Source organism: Eulemur rufifrons, chromosome 17 (assembly GCF_041146395.1).
Source record: "Eulemur rufifrons isolate Redbay chromosome 17, OSU_ERuf_1, whole genome shotgun sequence".
Lineage (NCBI taxonomy): Eukaryota > Metazoa > Chordata > Mammalia > Primates > Lemuridae > Eulemur > Eulemur rufifrons.
Genome location: NC_090999.1, coordinates 25,720,790 through 25,745,149, shown reverse-complemented (window position 1 = coordinate 25,745,149; position 24,360 = coordinate 25,720,790). Strand labels below are relative to the sequence as shown.

Sequence of the window (24,360 nt, the reverse complement as noted above, 5' to 3'; positions counted from 1 at the left end):
CCACGGCCGTGGGCCTGTGGCCAATAGCCATGTTCCCCTGGACTCCTTGAAAGGGTCGGGACGTGCTTGTCACACATCAGCTCTGCACATGGAGCCCCTGGAGGGGTCTCTGTGAGCCTGAGACTGATGCCTGCTAAGCCCCCAGTGCAGGAACTCGGGCGCCCCCCCAGGGCCTGCCATGTGTGCTCTCGGGGCCAGCCCTGGGAGCAAGGATTCCCGCTGCCCGGGTGGCCACGTCCGAGCTCCCACACCACTCACCCCGCTTCCCCCCAGCATGTGGTCGGCTGCCCTGGCAGGCCCTGGCACAAGCCCAGAGCACTGCCACAGTCTGTCACAGGACTTAGTGTACTTACTATTGAGGCAGTAGTTCCCACACTCTGCCCGGTGCCAGCATGAAAGAGAACGGGGAGAGTCAGACTTTCACAGTCATTGTCAAATCCCAACTCCTTTGGTTGCAGATCATTTGTTTCTCTGCCAAGGGGCCCGAATGTCCTCTCAGGGCATGTGAACATGAGCTCCAGGAGGAACCACTGGAAATCTCTCCCAGGCATGAGTGGCACCAGGCCACGCACCCCCTTCCTCCAGCACGGCTTGATGAAGGTGGGGGCGGCATGAACCAAGGAGATTTTTAGAAGTTGTCTGACACTTCCTAGGCTCCCTCGCCTTCAACTGACAATCCACATTTCTTCTAAACCTGGAGAACAGCTCCTTGCTAAGGAGTTACTCACCTTGTCAATGAGTATTACTTTTCTTGGCTCCGGATTACATGTGAAGAAGGAATGAAAAGCCAGCCAGCTGCCTCTTTTCTCTCCCCGGTGGAAAATATCGCTCCAGCTCCCACCCCATGCCCCTTTGCAAGATCCCAGAACCCTGGTTATTTTGTGATTAAGGGCAAGGGCTCTCTCCAGAAACAACACCGCAGAATACAGAGTAATAAAAATACACTCAGTTTAAGTCAGTAGTATGGACAAATATTAATCCCATCCAAAAACATCAGAGATAGAAGTGACCATCGGGCCCTTTCTGGCTCCTTGGAGTTGGTTTAAATATTGTAAACATGATTATATTTTAACCTAACCCTTATACCTAATCTTTTCTACACTCTCTTCTCTCCGTGGCAATGATTTATTAGTTGATGTGTGTTTTTGTCATTCCCTCACATTTGTACCTAAAAGCTTGTGCCATCTGACACAAAAAAACACCCCAGGGAATAGCAGCCTCTAAGCCAGCAGTCCTGCAGCCCAGGCAAAGCAAACTTTCCATTTGGGGGACTTGAATTCCCCAAAGACCACAAGGAGCTGAAGGGACAAATGACTCCTTCACACACTCACAGGACTTCAGCAAAGGAAAAGACCCTGCGGGTGCTGAAGTCGAGCTTTCCCACCAAGCAGGACCGTCTGGGCAGCAGCTCTGATGGTGGCCATCCAGCCCGAGGAAACCCTTCCCACCGTGGGCAGCTCACTAACCTACAGGCCGGCACATGCTATTTTGGGGCCGTTCTAGTTGGTAGAAAATTCTTTTATTATATTAAGCTGACTCTGTAGCCACAAAGTAAAAAAGCAAAAGCAAAACCAAACAAACAAAACCTTTTTCTACCCTACCACCTCTTCAACTAGCTAAAGATCAACAACATCTAGGCTAAACACTCCCACGTTTTCCACTGTTTAATGATACACCTAAGAAAAGAAATTCCTCGTAGTATGCAGAATTTATGTGTCTTATTAATTTGTGTTGTTATGGAGAGAGTTTTCTTAAAGTAGAGGCTCTATTTATGGAAGCTATTTTTTTATACACTGGGACCAAAGAAAAAAAAAAATAATAACCAGATCAGACTCAGCAATACGATGTGAATCTACTAAATACAACATAAAATATCCTAAACGTGGCATACAGTGCTAGCTCTGTATCGATCAGATAAGACTGGGTGTTTTAGGACTGCACCCATGGAGAGTATACTGTGTCCTGAGCCTAGGCTTTGGGATCTGCAGTGTGCTGAGGGGCCCGTCTGGGACGGAGAAACACCGCCACCTAGTGGCTCCCGGGGTCCTGCACGGTCTGAGTCCCAGCTGTTCTCAGTAATACAGGGAAAGGACGGGAGGACCAAAGTTCAGAAGTTCTTTTCCAAGTGACCTGTCCACTATTGGCTGGGAGAACCTGGAGAAAACCTGTGTCCTGTATCCACCTTTTGGACACTTAGAGCATAGCGAAGGCTCTAAGAAGTCCCGCAGAAAGGGTTATTCAAAATTTGAGCAAAGAACCCACCCCCCATTTTGTATATGTGAATGTATGTGTTTTTCTGTGTGTGTGTGTGTGTGTGTGTGTGTGTGTGCACGCGCGCGGCAGCCATTAATATTCCTCAGAACTTATTTTTTTACATGCACTTTGCGAAACTCTGCCAGAACACATTAGTAACTTAGATACATGAGCTCTGAGGGACTAGGACACAAGATGGGTCAGTTTTGACATGAGAGAGAAAAGAGGAAAGAAATCTCTAAGGATGGAAGTAATTATGTGAGGGGGAGGCCTTGTGGAGGTGAGGAGAGGCCCTAGGCACTGGGGTAGTGCACGAGGTGCTGAGGTTTAGGGGGAAGAAGATGCCTGAAAGTGAGAGCCAGTGGAATGTGAGGGGGACAACCAAGGCCAAGGGGTCCCGAAACCACTACGGTAGTCTGAGTGCCTGGAACCGCTCTGTGATCTGAGTTCCCAGCCGCTGCCCTCCTGTGCCACCAAAAGGTGAGAACGAGTGTCAAATCTTCCCACTTTGGCCCTGTGCAATCTGCCTGCCACAGTGTCTGAGGAGGCTAGAGAAACCACTCACCGAGGATCTAGAAAATGAAATTCCTCATGGAGAAGGTGCTCCTGGGTATGGATTGGATGAGGCCTCGCGCTGGTTATTTCTATGACATTTTGCTCCATGTAAAAGCACTGGGTAACTAGGAACAGGTTCTAGCTTTTGAAGCATGGTTTGATGATCAGGCAGGAAAATAAAAAAATAAAAAACCTCAACTTTTAAATATATGAGGCTAAGAATCACCTTGCTGAATGAGATGAGATTTTCTCTGACAACCAAAAATGGCTTCTAACCATTCTTGGTCTTTCAAGCTAAGAATTCACCCAAACTTTCAGTGTGCTCTCTTGCACCTCTGTGGAACAATGCAATTGCCCATTTCTCTTCCTTTTCTTTCCAATCCTAATACAGGGCTAGATGATTTCCCCAATATTATAGCAGTCTGTGTGGTAACTGCTCACAGTTCTACACCTGCTGGAGCTTGGGAAAAATTATCCCAGAGCCCTGTTAATCCTCTCCAGTCATGACAGGTGAGGAAATTATGGGATACAGGCCTTACCTGCCATATATGAACCTTGCTATAAGCAGTATCATGATTTCAAAGCACAGGAGATAGTGTCACAACATGGAGGGTAGCTGCTGGCTCATCTGGGATTTAGTCTGGGTCCCAACCATCTTTGCAGGAGAGGCTCAAATGCCCCCCAGTCCCCTCTGCCATCATCCATTCCCACAGATCTCGTGACACCCAGGCCCTCACTGGGACCTGCTCCATTGTTCAGGTGAGATGTGTATCCCACTGAACCTGAACCTATAGTTTACACTTTGTATCTGTTATGGCTAATGGTCTACAGCAGGAAATGAGGGCTAACAAGATCACAAATTATCCTTTCCTTCTTCCATGGCTAAATGTTCATTTCAGTCTGGACTCTCCATATTGACCATTGGCATTAGAAGGCAGGAGCAGACTTAAAGTACCTGTGGTAAAACTGGAGACTTAGGAAATTCAAACAGTGATGTATAAAATTCAAGCCCAGTTTTCTGAACGAATGGGCCACTCTTAAACTAAATCTTTGCAAGTAAAACCTATTAGCTAAACAACAATTTGCTTGTTAGAAGCACAATTAAGACAATTCACAGGCAGATCAATTACTCTTCCTTATTGAAACATATATTTCATGATTTGCCATGCAGGTGTCAAATTCATTTAAATATAAGAAATACTACTAAGTTTTCTAATCAGCAAATGGCATCTTTCCCATTTTCCAAGACTGCTGCAAAACATCTCCTACTATTGTATGTACAAGAATCTCTACCTGTGACGCATAGTTTTCCTCTAAGCCCTACTTCTGATAACAATCGGGAACCTGGGAACCAATAGAAAAGACAAAAAGAGCACATCACTTCCGAGGCTTCCTGCTTTGTGTCCTTTAGGCCTGTTCGCTTTTTTATTAAATTCGTTCCTGGGCAGGTGAGACCACACTGACTTTGGAAACAAAAAGGTCCAAGTGGCCCAACATGAGGAAATGATGTGGGTGAGCTTATTCCAGATGCCAGGACCACAGGCTCTGCTCGCCTCAGGCAGGTGTAGAAAGTGGGGACTCGTGGTCTACGACCTGCCTGAGCTTTCAGGCACGGGCAAGATGGAAATTGAGTAGCTCCCAGAACCTGCTGCTGGGTTTTATTTTTCTCAGCAATAATAACAATGACTAGTATGGGTTGATTGGTTGAGCACTTACCGGGCACTCTTCCAAATGCTTTATATGCATTGCCTCATTTAGTCTACACCACACAACCCTCTGGGTTAGATACACAATAATAGTGCTGTTTTTATTCCCATTTCACAGTTGAGAGAACTAAAGTACAGGTGATTTGAGAGCATGGAAAATAGCACTCTACAGAAGTTTATGTAAACTTTAGTTTGGAGCTACTAATGCATAATTTGTGTTCTGCATTTGGGCAAGGTTTCTCTTTTACAGTCCTTTAGTTTGGAGCAACTAATGCATAATTTGTGTTTTTCTGCATTTGGGCAAGGTTTCTCTGTACAGTCCTCACAGACAGGGTCAAAACATTTAGTTAAGTTCTTTTGGCTCTCTTGAGCAGGACCATGGTGATTGGTAGGAACAAGCACCTTACCTAAGGCAAAAGGTGGCAAAAAGGTTGATCCATTTTCTAAAAAATACTGGTATGATGTGAGAGCACCTGCTGTGTTCAATATAAGAAATATTGGAAAAACACTAGTCACCAGGACTCAAGGAACCCAGATTGCAACCGATGGCCTCAAGGGTCCTGTGTTTGAAGTGAGCCCTGTTGATCTGCAAAATGACGAAGTTGTACTTAGAAAATTGAGGAAGATTAACTGAGGATTTTCAGGGCAAAAACTGCCTAACTTACTACATGGCATGGACCTTGCCCGCAACAAAATGTGTTCCATGGTCAAAAAATGGCAGACCATGATTGCAGCTTATGCTGATCTCAAGACTCTGATGGTTATTTACTTCATCTATTCTGGTTGGTTTTACTAAGAACCACAACAGCCAGATATGGAAGACCTCTTACGCTCAGCACCAACAGGTCCACCAACTCTGGAAGAAGATGATGGACACCATGACCGTGAGGTGCAGACAAATGATCTGAAAGACGTGGTCTATAAATTGATTCCAGACAGCACTGGAAAAGACACAGAGAAGACTTGCCAGTCTATTTATCTCCTCCATGATTATCTCTGTCAGGACAGCTACGATGCTGAAAGAAGCCCAGGTTTGAACTGGGAAAACTCATGGAGCTTCCTGGTGAACGTAGTGGTTCTGGAAAAGCTCCTTGGGATGAGACAGTTGCTAAAATTCAATGAGCTGATGGACATGAACTGCCAGTCCAAGAATCTGTTTAAACTTCAGATTTTTAACAAGGACAAATTTAAAGTCCTATTTGTAAAAATATATATATATATATATTTAATCAAAATATTTATCTGCTTATAAAGCCCAGGCGTCCACCTATCAGGATAGGCTCTGGGAGCAGCTCAGATGCAGACATCCTGGAAACCCCTGCTATGTTATGGGTTCACTTTTTGGTTGCTGGACCATGAAGAGATGCTCGGGGAAGGAGCCAGGGCAAGGGGGTGGGGAAGCTATTTACCCATTGTAGCAGAATCATTTCATCACTTCATTCTTATTAAGTAATTATGGTAGTTTATATATAATTAATCATCTAATAAGTTACTGAAATGATTGGTCAAAATAACCACTATGGCTGTACCGGTGTTATCAGCTCTTCAAGAGTGGTGGTCCCCTGGCTGGCTGGCTGTTCCCCCCACTCCCCCAGGAAGCAGGCCCTGAGTGTACCTTTCTGGCAGTGAAGCCCCTCGAAGCCCAAGGGGCAGTCGCACTCGTAGCCCTCCTTCCTGGGCCGGCAGCTGCCGCCGTGGGCGCAAGGGGCCCCCACGCAGGGGTGGGCCGCGTTCTCCACGTTCACACCAGATGTGAAGTCATGCTTCACGTGGATGGTTCGGTCGTTCAGGATGATCTTGGGAGAGAAAAATGTGAAGAAACTCAGGAATTGGAGAAACACCTTTGTAGTCTTCTAGAACATTCCTCAGCACTAACCTGAGCTGTACGTAGGGAGATCAAAACTTTTTTTTTAAGTCCAGTTCCTACTTTTATGGTCTTGTAAGTGATGCAGGAGCTGAAATGATTACATTTGGTACATCTGGGAGGATCTTCAGAATAAAGCACTCCTCTGGTCCTGGAAGACTGGCCACTCGGGAAGGTTGTAAAGAAGTCCCAAGAAGTACAAAGTTTGGGTTTTCAACCTGGCTGCACTTTAGAATCACCTGGGGGGCTTTTAAGGACTAACGCACGGGCCCACCCAGACCAGTTGAACCAGAATCTCTTGAGGTGGGACCCAGTTGTCAGTAACTTTTAAAGCTTCCAAGAATTACCTGGGAAGATGCAGCCAAGGTTGAGAGATGCTGCTATAAAGCAGGGTAGGGAGAGTATAAAGCCAGGTTTGGAGGCAGGAACCAAAAGGACAGTGATGGCTTTTGGTGGCTGTGGACTCCAGAGGGGCTTCCTGGTGTACTTCCGTGTGCACTGGCCAGTGTTCTCATGCAGTCTCTTAAATTCCATCAACAGGGCCTCTTCCAATTGTCCTGTTGAGTCCTGCTAGCCTCCTTCCCCAACATTCCTGATTTCCCTTCCTCTCCACATCACTTTCCCCACCACTAAAAAAGTAAGTGAAACTCAGGTCACATCCTAATACCTCTGTGCATGTATTTGCCTGGGCTGGGGTGCTCCCTTGCTCCCTCCCCTGCAACGTGGCTCTGGCAAACCTGAAGAATTCTGAGGAGGGGTTACTGGGTCCCCTAACCCCAAATAAAGAGACCCAACTTTTTCAGCCCTTGACGCAGAATGTGTATTTATTTTGAGCTGTTGGTGGCTTTGCAGAACTTGGAGACAGACAGAACACCTCCCAGGGGAGCCTCCACTGCCCAGGGGGTTATAAGAGGTTAGCGATGGCACTGCCTGCCACCAATCCCAGTTTCTAGAGGTTTGCCTGGCCTCTGGAGAGCACTGGGGGAGTTGGGAGAACACTGTTCCCCATCCTGACTCTGAGAAGCTGGAGTAACTAGGAGCCCCCTACAGTCTCCCCTTTTCGTGCTGCAAGTGAAGGACCACGAGACTGAGTGATGTGTAATGACACAAGCCAAGAATGGTGCCATTCACTGCAGGACACGGCACAGCCCACGACTCAGTCACGGCAGGAGAGGGTGGCCTTTCAAGGGAGACAGGAGGAAAGGGCCATGTGTGCGCGTGAAGGGAGGGCACGGCTTGAGAAGGGTGGGCAGATGGGGGAGTATCTTAGCATCTTGGCTCACTTCCCAAGTGAGAATTTCAAACACATAATTAGGCACGGCCAATCCCACTCACGAGGGTATGAAATGAGGTGTTCCTGACATCGCAGTCCAGCAACAAGGGGAAACACACGAGAGTCAGCAAACGTAGACTGGGCCTGGTGCTGCCATACAAGGTGAGAGGATCGCGGCCCCAGGGCCCCTCCCAGCTTCAGGGGCTGCGAATCATGATAGGACTCCTTTCACCGCCCCTCCTTCATCTCAGCCCCTCTCATACTTCATTTTAGGTCCAAACAGGACCAATGGCCAACACGCCGCCATTAGTCGCTAAAGGAAAACAGGATGAAGCTAACATGCAGGAACAACACCTGCTTGTCTTCAGATCCTGCTTCTCCCAGGGTTTGGTGCCTGCCATTCTGGCTGGGGAGCCGAGCTGCAGGCAGAGCAGGTCCTCACGGCTGGAGGGATCCCAGCAGCCCCAGGGAAGGCAAATGGGTGGGGGGTGGGGAGGCTGGTCCCTTTTACTGAGTGTTTTTTCTGAACCTTCTAGGGAAAGACTCTAATCTGTGCTCTTCGGAGCCTGGTTACATGATTAATGAATAACAACTGCTAAAGTATGTGGGTGGGGATGAGAGTTTGCCCTTATCTTGAACAAACTGCCAAGTAAAGCCAAGGCGACACACAGAGCCCAGAGTTCTATTCGCTTCCCTGCGCCGCCTTCCCTACTGCGGAGGCGTCTGCAGCGACCTCCTGCCATTTGCTTCCCATCGCAGTCCCACTATATTTTAGTGGTTTTGCTATAAAAATTCATCTTCATTGAGTGGCATTCACAGAATGTCTGCTGGGCATAGACCATGAGCAGAGTTATAAGAAAATGGGGTTGGAAAGCTATGCTTTGGGCATTCAAAAATAAAACCTTTAACATTTTAAAATTTTCTCAAAGCGTTTTTCCCTGGTGCAGCAAATTACACTGATCACAATCGTCGAATTCCATTGCTTGCAGTCAGGGTGGCACGGTCAGCGGGAGAAAGGGAAGCCTCTACCTTCTGGATGCTCCCGCTAAATGGCTTGTGAATGCCCGAGTTCTTCTTCACGTCATCGTAATCAGGGACTCCGCCAATAAAAATGTCCGTGTTGCACTTAATCTGTGTGAAGCCTCCCTGCCAACAGATTAAAAACACAGCATGGTATAACTTCACAATAGATGGGTAAAACTATCAAATATGCCTTTGGTTCCCTGTTGAGGACCAAAGAGTTGAGACAGCTTCAAGACCCATCACAACAATCTGTCTACACATGGGCTTGACCTTCACATTGTTTTGCATCGCTACTTACCACCTGCTTGAATGTTGGTAAATTTCTTAATGTGTCTGAGACTCAGTTTCATCATCTGTAAAATGGGAGTCATGATATCTACCTCATAGTTACGTCAGGATGACCATGGCAGACTGCACTACTGTTCCCTGCAGGAAGATTACCTCCAACCTGGCAGCTCAGATGAGGTCCCGTAACTTGTTTTAGCCAATAAAACATGAGCAGAAAAGAATCACTTCTGAGCAGAGGCTTTCAGAGCCAGGGAGTGGGTCACCAGGCCCTTTTCTCCCCTCCCTCTGTTCCTTCAGCCTGGGTCTCAGATTAAAGCTGCAGTCATTGGTAGATATGTATCATGAGTGAGAAACAAACTCTTAAATCTGAGATCTCTGGTGATGGACACACTTTAGGTAATGCAAGTTAGTGTTTCTTTTGACTTACGGCAAAAGAAATACAAATAGTAGCAGCATTCAATTACTTATTTAACAAATATTATTAGGCACCTACATGTCCCAGGCATTGTGTTAAGTGCTGGACAAACAACAGCAAACAAGAAAGCGCCAGTCCCTCTCCAGGGGTTTACGTTAGTAGGGGAATTCAGACAAGTGAGAGGGCAGGTGGGGTTAGCACTGATGGGACTGTGCAGGGGCTATGGGTGCACCTGGGGGTCTCATTCCCTACCCTAGACATAGGGAGGTGGCCCAGATGACCAAGGAAGAGTCAGAACTGTAGAAACTAGAAGAAGGTGTGGCTTACAGGGAATGAAGTATTAATATAAGGCAGAGGTGAGCAGGGACCAAACCATGCAGGGCCTTCTATGCCACGTTAGGGGTTTGAACTTCACCTAAAAAGCAATGAGATTTAAGCAGGAGAGAGAGAGATCTGTGTTTTAGGAAGCTCGTTGGCCAGAGGGAGGAGAATGGTTGTGGGTCGGGCCGCGTAGAGGAGAGGGGACAGGAGATCACAGAGGGGACACTCTGTTTATCTGAGGGGGTGCTCACAGTGGCTGCGGCCAGCCAAGGACCCCAGGAAGTCTCCATCAGATTAACAGACTGAATGGACTTGTCAGTCACCTTCGGGCAGCTTCGGGGGTTCTTACTGAACTGGCAGGTCACCAAAGAAGCATAAGGGCTTTCTGGAATTGTGGCCCAGCAGGACACTGCACCAGGCAGGAACTGTCACCACAGACCCACAGGCATCTCTCCCTTGTCTTTGCTCTTAGCAAAAGTTAAAATAAGAGGAAAGGTGGAAGGGTGCAGGGTCAAGGAGGTTTCAGAGCAGCAGCTGTTTTGAAAAAACTTTGAGTCATAGTTGTGTCAGCAAACAGGGCAGGGCTTCGTGAGGCCTGGTGGGTTCCTCTGGGCTGTCCCTCAGAATCGTCCTGCTGACAGAGGCAGGGCTGCAGCTGCGACCCCAGTGTGGGACCGCGGGGGAGAAGCAGACAGACCCCACCCAAGCGAGGAGCTCTGAAGTGAGGGGCTGCGTGTCTGGATCTGCCACTCCGCTTGGCTGGAGGCAGTTGGAGAAGCTGAGCAAACCTCCAGGCTGGCGTTTTCTGAAGGCCTCAGAAGCACGGCCCTTCTTGGAGTCTTGCAGGGCTGGACTCAACCCCGGGCACTTGGTATCTCTCAGCACTGTCGGCTGAGCAGCCTGGGGGTCGGCGTCAGTCTGGACACAGGCTCTCGGGTGCTAGGTGCTGGGTTAGCCCTGCGAAGTGCGCCCCCGCCCCCATCTGTCTCTACGCTTAAGACTGCTGCCCCATCAGCTGCGCTCTGAACACGGTGTGGACAGCTGGGGAGCAGGGTTCCTTGTGGGGACACTCTTGATTAAGTTTCGACTCCCTGAGATCGAGCAGCGGGCCTTCCCATTCTCGGCTCAGAGAGGCCGCAGCAGAACGTCCCTCCAATGCACACACCAGAAATGGGGGGTGCAAGCTCTACTGTGTGGATTTTATTCTCATTCACTGACATATAGTAATAGAAGCTCTGAGGTGCGGCTTCTACCTTAGTGTTGTCTCTTAGATCCTAATGGTAAATAACATGTCCTGAAGAATCTTATTATTTATAACCAAAGACCTTCGCCTCACTATTTACAAACATTCCAATCTCAAGCTTTTGTTCCTGTTTCACAGATGTTTGTAACTGAAGCGTAAAGAGATATCACTGAATTTATTATAAGCCAACATACAGCCAGGTCTATATAGGTGAGCTTCTAATTCTGTCTTGGACAAAAGTCAGCTGTTAGAATGTTCTGGATTGGACCAGAAGTGACTCCTGTTCTCCCTTTAAAATCCATTTCCCTTCATTCTTCTTCCTTCCTTCTTTCCACAGATATACATGGAGCATTTATCTTCTCTCGTCAATCAAATACCTCTTTCCTTCCTTTTCTTTTTTCTATTAATCCATTTGCTTATTAGTATACCCAAATTCGTCAATGTCCTCTTTAAATCTTGCTTTGCACAGAATGAAGACTGGTGGGAACTAAGACACTGGCAAATCTAAAGTCCCCTCTGTTTTAGGAAATCTAAATTTCGTGTGTGTGCAGAATCCTAGCAGGCTACAGTTTAAGGCAAATCTCCCTTATCTTCTCTTAAAAATGTTGTTTTTCTTTGCCCATGACCTTGGAAATAAAATTATGGAGGAAAGTTATAAACTTGAGTAGAAATTCTATCCTCCTGAGGCCATGACAGCACACTACTAACTAATAATAAGTAAAGCTATTTGGTGCTGACCTGTGCAGCAGGTACTGTTTTGTTTTATGGATGTAATTCATCTAATGCTCACAACTCTGTGAAGTAGGCACTGTTGTCACCACTATTATTCCCACTGATGTGAAGATAATGGTGAGATGAGAAAACAATAACCCGAGAGGTCAAGTAACCAGTATGAGCTCACACCACTAGTAAGTAATGGAGCTGGATTCTGAACCCTGGGAGTCCAGTTTTACAGTCTATTCTTGTCAGACCTCTCCGCCCTGCACCACTGGCCCTGACTCTGTGTTTTTATCTACTACTTTGCACTGCTGGTAACAGCAAAGGTGGAGGTGGAAGGTGAAGGGGCGAAAGGTAATTTTTTAAGTGTGAACTATTATTAACTGACTGACTCCTCACAACCACTCTATGAGGCCAGTTCTAGTATTATCCCATTTACAGCTGACGAATAGAAAAGTTAAGTAATTTGCCCAGTGGGGAGCTGGGATTTCAACCCAGGCCCTGACGCCCATGTGCTTAAACGCTACACTGTGCCACATTTCTACGGAGACAGGCAGAAAGCAGTAATCCGGTTCACACCAACCGTCAGGAGAAAAGGTGTGTTCTTACCTCTGCCATTCCCTCCACGACCTTCTGCTTATCCACCTGTAAGATTCCATTCTTCGCTGTGCGGGATACGTGCAGCTCGTGCCAGCTGCCCAGGGTGAGGGGCTCTTCACTCCTGTTGAAGGCAGATGTGATATTAATTTTATGTGTCAACTTGACCGGGATAAAGGATGTCCAGACAGCTGGTAAAACGTTATTTCTGGGTGTGTCTGTGAGGGCGTTTCTGGAAGAGATTAGCATTGGAATCCATGAACTGAGTATAGAAGAGGGTCCTCACCAATGTGGAGCATCAGCCTACCTGCTGAGGGTCTGAATTGAACAAAAAGGAGGAGGAAGGGTGGATTTACTCTCTCTTCTTCAGCTGGGACATCCATCTTCTCCTGCCCTTGGACATTGGCACTCCTGGTTCTTGGGTCTTCAGACTTGGACCCAGGACTCACACCATCAGCTTCCTGGCACTTAGGTGCTTGGGCTAGGATGGGGACTTACACCACTGGCCCCCCTGGCTTTCAATCTTTGGACAGGGCTAGGACAGGAACTATACCACTAGTTTTCCTGGGACTTCTCAGCCTCCATAACCATGTGAGCTAATCCCTCTGATAGATCCCTTTCTACATATCTATATATAGCCTATTGGTTCTGTTTCTCTGGAGAATTCTGACTAATATAGAAGGAAACATGGGTTGGCATGTTATGAACAATTTTCATCAACCTAGCTATGAGAAAACTATTAATAATACTAACCTTAGGCACCTCAATCCATTCAGTAAAAAGAACACAATAGATCCTGCTTAGTACAATGGCAGTGCTAGCTATCATTTACTGGACCCCCTCCTAGTAGGAGCATTACATTTATGGTTTTGTTTACTCTTTACAACAAGCCTGAGATGTGGGTACAGTGAGTCTGGTTTTCTAGACGAGGAGTGACACAAAAGTAAAATATACTTGTGCACAAACTTTGAAGAAGAGAAAGATCATGTAAGTGATGGTGTAAAAAACAAATTTCTTGGTGTACTGATGTCTGCAACATCCTTTGAAATGTATAAAAAAATAAGAAGGATGGATGGATGGATATAATAATAGCTACATATGTGGTGAAGCAAATAGAGCCAAACATTAATTCTAGACTCTCAGTGGTGGGTATATAAGGATGCTTACTATATAATTCTTTCAACTTCTCTATATATTTGGAATTTTTCATAATAAAATGTGGGGGGGACAGATTTCATATTTTCAGATATTGTAAAAAGAATTAGAATTACTTTAAAAATTCAATTACTAAATCAAGCTTAAAGTGCTTGAAGTTTAAATGATATTTATAGGAGTTTTACACATTATGTTTTATAGTGAGCTGTGCAGAAAGAGTATCATTATTGCATTTGTATTTCTAACAATGTCTAGTTCCTGGCCCTCACTGAACTTCCCAATTATTTTTCAGTATTGGATCATCTTTAGAAAACCATGAGGAATACCAATGGGCACAATTATGAAAGGTCACCACCCCTCCACTTGATTTTTTTTAGCTCTGGCAAATGCTTTTGTGATTTGTTCTTAGCAATTAGAATTTAATCACCTTGGCTAAATCAATATGCAATAAAGAAACAAGCGGCCCTTTTGTAAGTGGTCTATCTCCATAATAACTAACAGGGCCATTTTGTGTTCCTGTCCTGCAGAGGTCATTTGCTATCAATGCGCTGCCTTCCTCAGAGCAGGTGTATTGATCGCAGCCATCAAAAGCTCATTCCAATTGTCTTGATTCTTGAATCAAGTTCACAATAAATTTGATTGCCTTACCCTTTTCCTAAAGTTAAAATGATTTGACCAATTCTACAACTTCCTGTAGTACAGGCTTTCACTGAATTTTCCTAATGTAGCAGGAAGTCTTTGAAATGGTTTCCAAAATAAACAGCTTCCAAAGGGGCATCTGAAACACTGATAGTGACCACTGTTGGCAGGTTATGCTGGGGATGGGATGGGACAAGGGGAAGATGTAGTGTGTCCCTTGGAAGCTCTTGCCAAATTTTCATCACCTAATACTCAAGAACTCTTTTTCCCATTGCCTTTCCTTACAGGCAGGGAAATAATAACATGTTTTAAAAAAATTAAAAACACCTTTTGTCAAAAATAGCTACAGAGTTATGACAGAGAGAAATGCTGGACTTCTAAGAGTCCCATGTGCCTGTGACACCACAGCTGGAGCTGCCACTGCAGAGGGACAGGGTAGAGGGGACAATCTGTCCAGGAGGAGGGCTGTGGAGCCCTGACCCTCTCCTGGCTCTTTTTGGTCATTCCTTATCTGAGAAGAAGCCATATAAAAGTGCAAGGTGATATTCAAGGTGTCTTCCCTTTTTAGCTTGACATATAGTTCTAAGTGAACTGCTTAGGCTGTTTTGCATAATCATATGTAAATTTAACCAATTAAATACCCACCAAAGTTGTCTTGAAATATAGGATGTTTTTGTATCACCAGAAGTACAAAAATGTTTGTCCATTCCCCAAGTGGGGAGGTGTCAGTGATGTGTAGGAATTTAGCCACAAGGACAAAACAAAAACAAACTGTCCTTTTTAAGAAGTGTTGAAACCTAATGCAGTGAGTATTTCCCATCAGCCATGATAAACGATCAGCAGAAGGACAACGCATGGTTGTAACATCTCACCCACATATTCTTCGAAAACTGACAGTCTACCAATATGAATGCTGATCGAATACAGCCTGCAGTTTCCTTTAAAACAACAGACTCACTGACATCTTGTTGCAGGGCACGATGGAACAAAACATGCTAGTGAGTTTCAAAAGAGAAGAATTAGACAAATGTAGGAACAAGAAAGATGTCTGCATTTGATTAGTGGCTCTCCGGGTTGAAGGTTAAAACTACCATGGAAAGAACACAGTAAGAAGATGGAGACATAAAGAAATAAGAAAAACATCTGCATCTTCCAACCATGGGCTCCAAGGGATTCAAAAAGACACTGCCTCATTGTACGGAAATAACTGATCTGCTAAGTAATTTAATGATACAAACTAAGTAACAGTAGGAAAGTTTTGACTACTCGGACCAATTCTGCAAATAGCAACAAGTACTGTAGAAGCACCGTTTACTGCCACGCTATGGAGACCACTCATCACACATCTTTCTTGAGCATGCTGGTTAGGGACTGGGTCTTTGTGTTGCTGATGATTCACTGGCAGTTTCCGTTAAAGAAATAGTTCAAGAGGAAGGTTAAAATTTCAAGCGAGGTTACCAAGGACATTTTGTTCATTAAACATTTGTTAACTTTGTTACTAGTTGACATGCAGTTGGTGGGCGCCTGCCACGTGATTCTCTGTGTAGGACACTGATTTGTTACAGTCCATCAAGTTTCTGCGGATGGCACTGCACGACCTCAGCTGGAAATGGAGGCAGTTCACCGCTACCTGAAGCAAGTCCATTTTCTACACTTCGAAGTATGGAGTAGTTATTTGAGAAAAGGAAACCTGGTGGGCAGGACAGCACTGCCTATAGGAAGCCGCCATCTGAACCACATAGGAAAAGTGTCAGAAGATAGCTGCACAGGGAAGACAGAAAGGGCGTAAACTGTTGGATACAAATTGGGTTTTTTCCTCTAGTGGTTACTGTTTAGCTTTTTGGGCAGAGGGGGTTCCGGAAGGTTTCAGCCCTCACCTGAGAACACCTGTCCCCGAGCCACAGTCAAAGCGGAATTCCACGTGGCCCCCTGCCATGTTGATGGACAGGAAGTCTTTGCTGCCCGTGTCATAGCTGTACAGGAGGACACCGTCCCCCGCGTCTGGCCGAAACGTGATCTCGAACTCCATGAAGGAAAGGTAGTGCTGGGGCTCCAGTGGCCAGGGCGTCGCCGCGTATGATCTCAGAGACGCTCTGAACTGAGGAATGGTCAAGGTGAAAGCTGAAGAAACAAGCGCGGTGTTAGAAATCCCTCTGTGCAGAATCTGGCTAGATGTGCACCCACAGCTGTGTTCTTCTCTCCCTGGGCACAGACCTAAACAACATTTCCCAGCTGCCCTGCAGGTAGGCTAATAGAATGTTGGTGGAAGTATATTATGCAGCACCCTAAGTCTAGCCTCTAAAAGTTCCCTCCATCCTCTCTCTCTTCTCTCGCTGGCTGGCTGGATGCAGGAATCGTTGGAGAATTCTAAGGGCCTAGAAGAGCTGGAGCAGAACACTCCCCCTGTCGCCCACCATTGTCCTGCAGTGATTTGTGATATGAGCAAGAACTCGCCTTTCTTATGTCAGGCTATGAAACTGTGAGATGGTACGCAACAGCCTGGGCTTACCTTGACTCAAATGCCCTCTTGTGGTGACATGAGATTTGAGATTATAATATCATAAAAATTTTTCCCCAGTATGGTATCTTGGGTCCAAATTTGAACTACTCTTGGAGAAATTTGACAATCTGGGGCTTTGTGATCTTAGCGCCAGTTTTGTTTTCTTTTGTTTTTAATTTTGGAATTCGAGAAAAATTAAAGCATGCTCAAGCCTGTATGATTTTCCAAAATCTTTAAAATTTTCTCATTATTATTTACATGTGTTTATGTGAACCTATGTATATTTGTATGTTCATGTGTGTTTACATATATTAATATATAGAAATATGTGTGTGCATACATATATATATTTTTGCATACTCAATATATATGCAGTATTGCGTGGTGAAATAATTCAGTAGAACAGTACGAAGAAGTAAAAGCAAGGTCCCTTTTGTCCCATCTCACTGCTAATGTTTCTGGGTATATCTTCCCAATCTTTTCTCTGAAACTGTCAGGTATTCTAAAAGGCATGAGCATACACTTTAAATGCTTTAAATTCAGTCTGATATGAACCACACAAATATAGACTTTTTAAGTTATTTGAAGGCCAAGAGGAGCCCACTCATGCCTAGCAACTTAAAATGAACATATCTTGGGTTTGTTCAAAACTCTGGCACTCAGATACACTCCAACCTGGTAAAGAAAAGCTTCCCCTCATCCCTCCCAACAAAGCAACGTGGATCCCATAAGAATGTCTGGGGCTTTGTGCGAGGTACATTTCATGAGAAATTACATCCACAAGAATTAACGCGCAGACAGAAGCTGCCGTCAACGTGCTTCTTTCTCACCCTCTTCACAGTGTCGGCCTTTAAACCCGAGGGGGCAGAGGCAGATGTAGGAGTCGGCTTTGATGGCTGTGCAGGTGCCGCCATTGATGCACGAGGCCTCGTCGCAGATCCCGCTGCTGCATTCCCCTAGACACAGAGCCGCAGTCACAAAGCTGACCCTCTGCCAGTGCCAGTCCGGCACGACGAAGCTGACCACGCCAGCAGCTCGCTGGCGTGGATAAACTGTTTGGTTCCCACTCCTGTTGGTTTGCATCTCTGTGCAACTGCAAGCCAGCTTTCAGGATAAGTGGATTTGGGCGTGTTCTTTATGAAGAGCCACAGAGACTTTTAAAAACACGATGGACACAATAAATTGCAGGGCAATTTTATGACCACCGATGGGGACGACTGAGTTGCTTCTGCTTTAATTCACCTCTCTCTGTTGCTCCCACAAGAGTGTATCTCAATCCCTCCAGTGTCAACAGTGTGTTTATGTTAAAAGCATTCGAATTTGTGTGACCCCAATTAGCTTAAGTGCTGCTGGCTTGTTGGTTCAAAGTTGAGACAAGCAAGGTAAGCACCGAAGGAGTTAAGCAGCCATGTCTAAGCTTATTAATTCTCCTGAACTGTCGACTTCTCTGTCCAGGACAGGGAGTGAGGAGAGAGGGCTCTCCAGTACCCAGCATGTGGGTTCTAGAATCATGCACCTGCACCAGCTGGAAGCCCACCCCCTGTGAGAGGAAGAGCCCTCCTTGGCCAGAGTGTGTCACCTCAGCAGGGGGAGTCTCTCATTCTTCCCTCATCAGTCATCTGTGTTCTTTGAATTGGGCCAGTCTAACTAGGAGGAGGCGGAGGGACCAGGCACCCAGTGTGGACCCAGGAGAGGAGACTGACTTCAGGGGCTGCTCACAGAATTTGATTAAAGCCCTTGCAGCTGGCCTGCCACCCCAGCTGGCGGCCGCTGGCAGTTTAGGTCTCTCCTCAGCCACAGCCCAGAGAACATCGCCCCCAGCATTCCCAGGCTCCACAGAGACAATGACTTTGATCTCAGAGAGCCAAACTCTCACAGGTCCCTGAGCCCCGCCAATTTCTGTGGGCTGCGATTTTTTCTCAGAGCAGGGCTGGTTCCACAGGAAGTGGGGTCCTTGGGTTATTTTAGATACACATGGAAGAAATTACTTTACAAATCTTCTGCGTTGTAACTATTTTTTAAGAGGTGGGAGTGGGGTGGGTGGAGGTCATGGACGCCAGCCAGAGCTGACCAGATGAAAGCAGGGTTGCAGCAACGTTACTTGGCCATGGCCTGCCAGACAGATTGAGGAGCGCTGGGGGCGGGAGAGAGAAGAGAAATCTTTTGGGAAGGTAAAGCGGGACCCAACAGGGTGACAGCAAAGGAAATGGAGGGATTGGGAAGTATCAAAGAGACTCAGGGAAAGAAGAAATGAGAGATCAGTCTGGAGGCTGAAGGTGGAAGAAGACTCCAGCATGCTCTCGAGGTTTGGAGCTTGGAAGACGGAAGAACGGTGGTAACAGGGCAGAAGCGAGGGTGGCTGTGGGCAGGAACTGGCTTCTGAGAGGCAGAGGAGGAGCTCGCTTGCTGGCATCAGCCCTTGAAAGGAAGGACAGAGGTTCCCAGGCTTCCCCAACCAGAGGGGGACCAGGCGTGTGCCCAGCATGGCACTTGTTTGAGCTGGAGAAGTCCTAAGCACATGCAGATAAGCTACAGCAGGGGTCTGCGAGCCTAGATGGGAAAAACATTACGTCTCTGTTTTCCCTAATCTTTGACTGGAATTGAGTATGCATTTCCCTCAACTAGTAATACAGGCAATATACTTCTAGTGTGAGCAGTGCTTGCGTCTTGTGACCAATAGAGCTCACAGTTGTTGTCACATTTCACTTATTGCAGATATCTCAAACTATCATTTATACTCATTGCTACTCTGAAATCATGGTAATTATTTCACCCACCATTAAATAATCCCATTCCATAATGCTTTATAAAGAAGCACGTATATAATTGTAATAGCAACACTTAGAAAATAATTTATAGCTGTATTTCATTATAATCGTTCCCCTGATAATATTATGTATACTATTTTTCTGCATTTAGAAACATCACTCTGAGAAGAGGTCCACAGGCTTCACCAGGCTGCCAAAGCAGGGGCCGCCACACAGGAAAGGTTAAGAACCCTGGGCTGTTGAGGAGAGAGAATCCTGGCAGCCAGATCCCAGGGAAGCCAGGAAAGGTGAGAGCAGATGGAGATGGCCAGGTTTGTTACAGAGAGGAGGAACACTTTCAATTCTGAGAGTGACAGGCAGGAGGTGCAAGGCCACACATGTACAGAGCTGCAGAAACCTCATCATCAATACAGAAGGCAGCTCTCACTGCAGCCGCTATAAGCAACTGTTGTGCAGTTTTACGCTAGATAATGAAGTGAGGACAGAAGAGACACAAGACTCCCAGGGAGGGAAGAGAAGGTGGGACATCAGTGGGTGGAGTTGATTACGGAGACCACCGACAATGTGCAACCTCCCTCCCCGAGCCCCCAATCCATAACCAAGCCTGTTTCTCCCTCTAATGATCTGTCAAATCAATCTCTCTCTCTCCCACCTGCACCAGTACACCAACATGTGTCATCTGGACTATGTAACAGATTCTCTGCTGGTTACATGTACACCCAAGTGCCCCTTCAACAAGCTGTCTACAGCCAGAGGATCTTTTCAAACACATACTAGGTCATGGCGCCCATCTCCCCTCCTATTCCCATTTGGATAAGCCCTTTCCTCTGCCTGGAATGCCCTTGCCTCTCTTCTCCACCTTTGAATGCCTACTCTTGCTTCATATTAACTTTCCCACATTGCTTTAAAAACAATCCTAGCTCTGCCTGCTAATTTGAATAAGTTATTTAATTTCTACAAGCCCCAGTTTCTTCATCTATAAAATGAATATAATAATAATTTCTACCTCCTAGAGTTAGTGTGAAGAATAAATGAGAAGACATATGAGAAAATGTTTGGCTGAGTGGTCAAGAATTAGAATTTGACCAGTTCTCTTCAAAGCAGTGAATATATGTATCTCTCCTTACATTATTGTGTTGGCTTTTCCACTGGACTGGATGAGGTAAGGTGAAAGGGTTGGATTGCTTGTTGCTTTGTCAAATGAGGCCATGCCATGCTTCATGAAGATGTCCAAGATGGCAGCAGTACCCAACCAAGGGTTTGGTGCACCACATTGTTACCATATCTTGGTGTTCAGACTCGGGGTCAATGTGTTTGCAGAGCACCCACCTCACCCCTTGGGCCCACCTCCCTCCTGAAGTGCTGCACTAACCAGCTTCCCTGGATTGCAGCTGATGTTGCTGCTCACCTCCCTGGCCCCAGATAGAAAGGCAATCCCACGAGAGCACCCCAACCCACTGGGCGGCCACTTACCCACATCAGCTCCACTGAGTGCTTTTCCCAGTGGCCAGGGCCTCATGTCGATTCTCTTCCCATTAACAGCGAGCAACTGCACACAGCCTTGAAAGCCTCGGTTTGTCCCTGTTGCTCTGACCAACCAGTAAGCGCTGGGAGCCCCACCAAGATAGAGGGGTGTCCGGAAGGTAATTTTACTGTATTGGCCCTTTAAGAAAAATGAACACTCTCTCTCAGTAAACAAAATCAAAAGCCACAACAGATTTGGATGAGGGACATAGTTAAGATGTAGCTTACAGCCTTACGTCAGAGTTTTCTCCATCTGTATTTATCTTTAAGACATTGGCCTCCTGGAAAATTAAACCCGTGGTTACCATAGGGAACCCAGTGAGCTTCTCAGAGGGCTGTGCTTCCAGAAGGGATTATTTTGGAATGCTGAGATGGGAAGGGAAGGGAAGTCAGAGCCAAGCCCAACCCAACAGGCAGTGAACCACGCCGGGAGTCCAAAAAAAACTTTCTCTTTCCAGTCCTGACACCAATTGACTGTGTACTTTGGCCGGGTCATAGGGCTATTCTGTGCCTCAGAAGGTGATAATGCTAGTGTTGTGTGGACGTGGGCTAACGTTTACCCTTCCACTAGCCTGGTGACCTTCTTACTGTATCCTACAAGAAACACTGTGGAGAGACATTGCCAAACAGATTATGTTGCTTGTGGATAGGACTTTTTCTTTTTTAAGTGTTACTACAGCCAGGCAGGGAAATTTCTACTCTTAGACCAAACCACAATCTGGATTGCAGGTTTTGAGGTTACGAAATTCAGAGCTGAACATTAGGTGGAACAAAATGAAGGCACCTTTGCTCCTTCTTTTTCTGTTACAGAAATGTCTCATTCATTCGGATTAAAGGGTGTTGAAAAAGGCGCACTGCCAGATCTTAGAAATGTCCAGTGTCAGCCACTGTGATGTCTTCTTCATCCTTTAAACTACTGTTACCAAAAGTGAAAAATCTAATCACCGTTTTATCTTTACTAATGAATAGATAAGAATCATTGTAAATAGTAGACTAAACACAAGCTGGGCAGCTTTATAGAGCTTGCAGTGGCTTTTAAGGATCGGTTGTTTTCCAGCCACTGAGGAGGCTACTTTCATTAGATGAGTTAAATCCCCTCTTGGCTTATTTCATCAAAAGCCTCAGAATTCACTTCTTCTTGATCCCATCCTCATCCTTCCAGTTCTGTTCTCTGATCCAGGACCATAGCAGGGGCCCTTACAGACACTTCCTGGGAGTGGGTGGCTCCTTTGAGGTACCCTTTACAACATCCCAGGCAACAGTCTTCAAACCTGGCTTTTACTTTTCTCTGATGAGAGTTGCCTTCTGTTCCCTGGAGGCTGCTTTGCCTGCCTATGTAGAGAAATGAAAGTGTCCTGGAATTTGCATTCCCCCAGGACAGCCCTTAACAGTTTGGGATAACCTCTGAGGTATAATTTATACTCCAGAGCTTCCCTGTGGGATCAGGCGGAAGCCATACCCTGAGAAACTCTGCCTGAGATTTCACTCTTGATTTCCTCTTCTTCCTTGTCCATCTTCTCCTTCCTCTCGGCAGTTTCCCCTGGGAGCACTTCCTTCAGACATCTCTTGCACAGGACTCCTCATCTCAGGTCCGTTTCTAGGAAACTCCACTTAAGATAAAATCGTATCTCCCAAGACAGTTTGTTAAACATTCCACATCTGTAGTCCTGCTTATCCAACTTGCTTAGCAAGGAGTACAGAGGCACACTTTGCCCTGAGTATCCATAAAGTTATATCCTTCTTGCAATTAATTATTTTATTCATTAAAATCATAGAGTATTGGGATTAGAAAAATATATAAAAACTCTTATAATCTAAGCTTCCATTGGCTGTTGGATTCCTTATACATTCCTATCAAAAAGTTTAGAGAAGTTACCTTTTAAACACTCCCCAGGGACAAAGAACCATCTCCTGAGATAGTTTGTTGCACCTCTGTCCCTTTGTACGATTAGGTGAAGCTAAAATTGGTCTCCCTGAGGTTCTCCCAATTCAGCTTCAGCCTTGGAGGTCCACAGAATGAATCCTTCTTCCCCAAGACTCTCCCTTTGACTCTATGATGAGAAGCCACCATTCATGCCTTCATCTTCTCTTCTCCAAACTAAACCTCGCTCCTTCAATCAACCTGTTGAACATGCTCCAGTTTGTCTGTAGCCTTCTTAGAATGTGTGATCACAGATCTGAATGTAATCATCTCAGAGGATTAGAGTCACCAGTAGAGTCACTGGAAGCTGTGACACAGTCATCAGAATACAATAAGATTATCAGCTCCTTTTTGTAAATGCTATGACTCTATTAACCCAGCCTCTAATTTCTTTAGCTTGTTGTTGTTACTACGAGGCCCTGCTTGGTAACATTTATTGTATGTCCTTGCTTCAAACTATTAGACGTTTTCATATGTGTTGCTTCTTGTAGCTTCGTAATCCTGTCTTCAAGTTAATATTTTGGACCCAAGTTAGAAGTTTCTTTATCCGTATCAAACTTCGTCATGTTGGGCCTATTATTCTGGCATCTATGTGACTCTGTAGTTCATTTGCCCTGTTTTATCCCTTTTCTAGCAATGTGGGCATAAGCAATGCCTCTGGATTCACATTTACTATATTTGGATTCTTGTTCCTTTGGAACCATTGGGATCCAAATTAATGAGATTTTTTTCTATTCTTTCTTTCTTTTTTTTTTTTTTTGGTGGGGGGATCAACACAGCATGGCCTTTTATTTAACACATCTTTCCAGCAAGAGTAGTGAACAGCCCGGGCAGGGAGAAAGCTATACACATATACACAAAGGCTTTCTTGCTACATTTTTCCTCAGAGAATTCAGACACCTGCTTGTTTTTAATTACAGGTTTCGTACCTTGGCAGGTTGCTAATCTAAACTGTTTATTCTTTTTTTTTTTTTTTTTTAAAAAAAAATCTTATTTTAATCAATTAAAATTTTCCACACAAAACAGAGTTTGAGAGAAAACTCGTGACGATTAACTAGGAGATAATTTCTAATCTGAAAACTTACTGTTTTTGTGAAGGCTTTGCTGTGAAGCATTTTAGAAACTTGGAAAGAATGTGAGAAATATTTTTTGTTATATTGAAAACAATTCAAGTCAAAATGTCACAGCCTATCAAGTGGAGATTTTACTAAGTTTTTTCCCTCCACTTTATTACTATTTTATTTTTGTGGAAGAAAATTATTTCAAAAGTCAACATCTACAATGTATCAATATTTTACTTGTATAGTCTGAAAATAGACAGTGATTCATTCATATATTACAATTTTTAATTAAAAAGACTGAAAGATAAAATTAACAATGTAAAATACATCCTAAAAATCTGGGTTTTTTTTGTTTGAGGAATTCTTTTTTTTTTTTTTCTTTTTTCTTTTTTCTTTTCTTTGCTTTTTTTTTTTTATTTAATTTTACAGAATCAAAGAGTCTAACAGTATATCTTGTTAGATACAGTATGTCCTCATAATGTATACATTATTTCTTGTACAATGATATGAAATATGGGAAATATTCATGATAAATTA

At 45.1% G+C, this 24,360-nt stretch overlaps 1 protein-coding gene and 1 pseudogene across 4 annotated transcripts in view; one reads left to right on the top strand and one right to left on the bottom strand.

The window, feature by feature from the left end:
* EGFLAM (EGF like, fibronectin type III and laminin G domains) overlaps positions 1-24,360 on the bottom strand; it is a 168,185-nt gene that overhangs the window by 17,078 nt on the left and 126,747 nt on the right. For 3 of the 4 annotated variants that reach the window (XM_069491909.1, XM_069491910.1, XM_069491911.1), the window contains 6 exons: positions 20,791-20,980; positions 17,380-17,505; positions 15,927-16,170; positions 12,268-12,379; positions 8,681-8,797; positions 6,130-6,310 (listed from right to left, as the gene is read on the bottom strand). In XM_069491909.1, the coding sequence (XP_069348010.1) occupies positions 6,130-6,310; positions 8,681-8,797; positions 12,268-12,379; positions 15,927-16,170; positions 17,380-17,505; positions 20,791-20,980 (970 nt within the window). Of the gene's footprint in view, positions 1-353; positions 378-6,129; positions 6,311-8,680; positions 8,798-12,267; positions 12,380-15,926; positions 16,171-17,379; positions 17,506-20,790; positions 20,981-24,360 lie in introns of all 4 variants that reach the window. The other variant, XM_069491908.1, reaches the window with a different exon arrangement.
* LOC138397849 (small ribosomal subunit protein eS1-like) lies at positions 4,893-5,675 on the top strand (annotated as a pseudogene).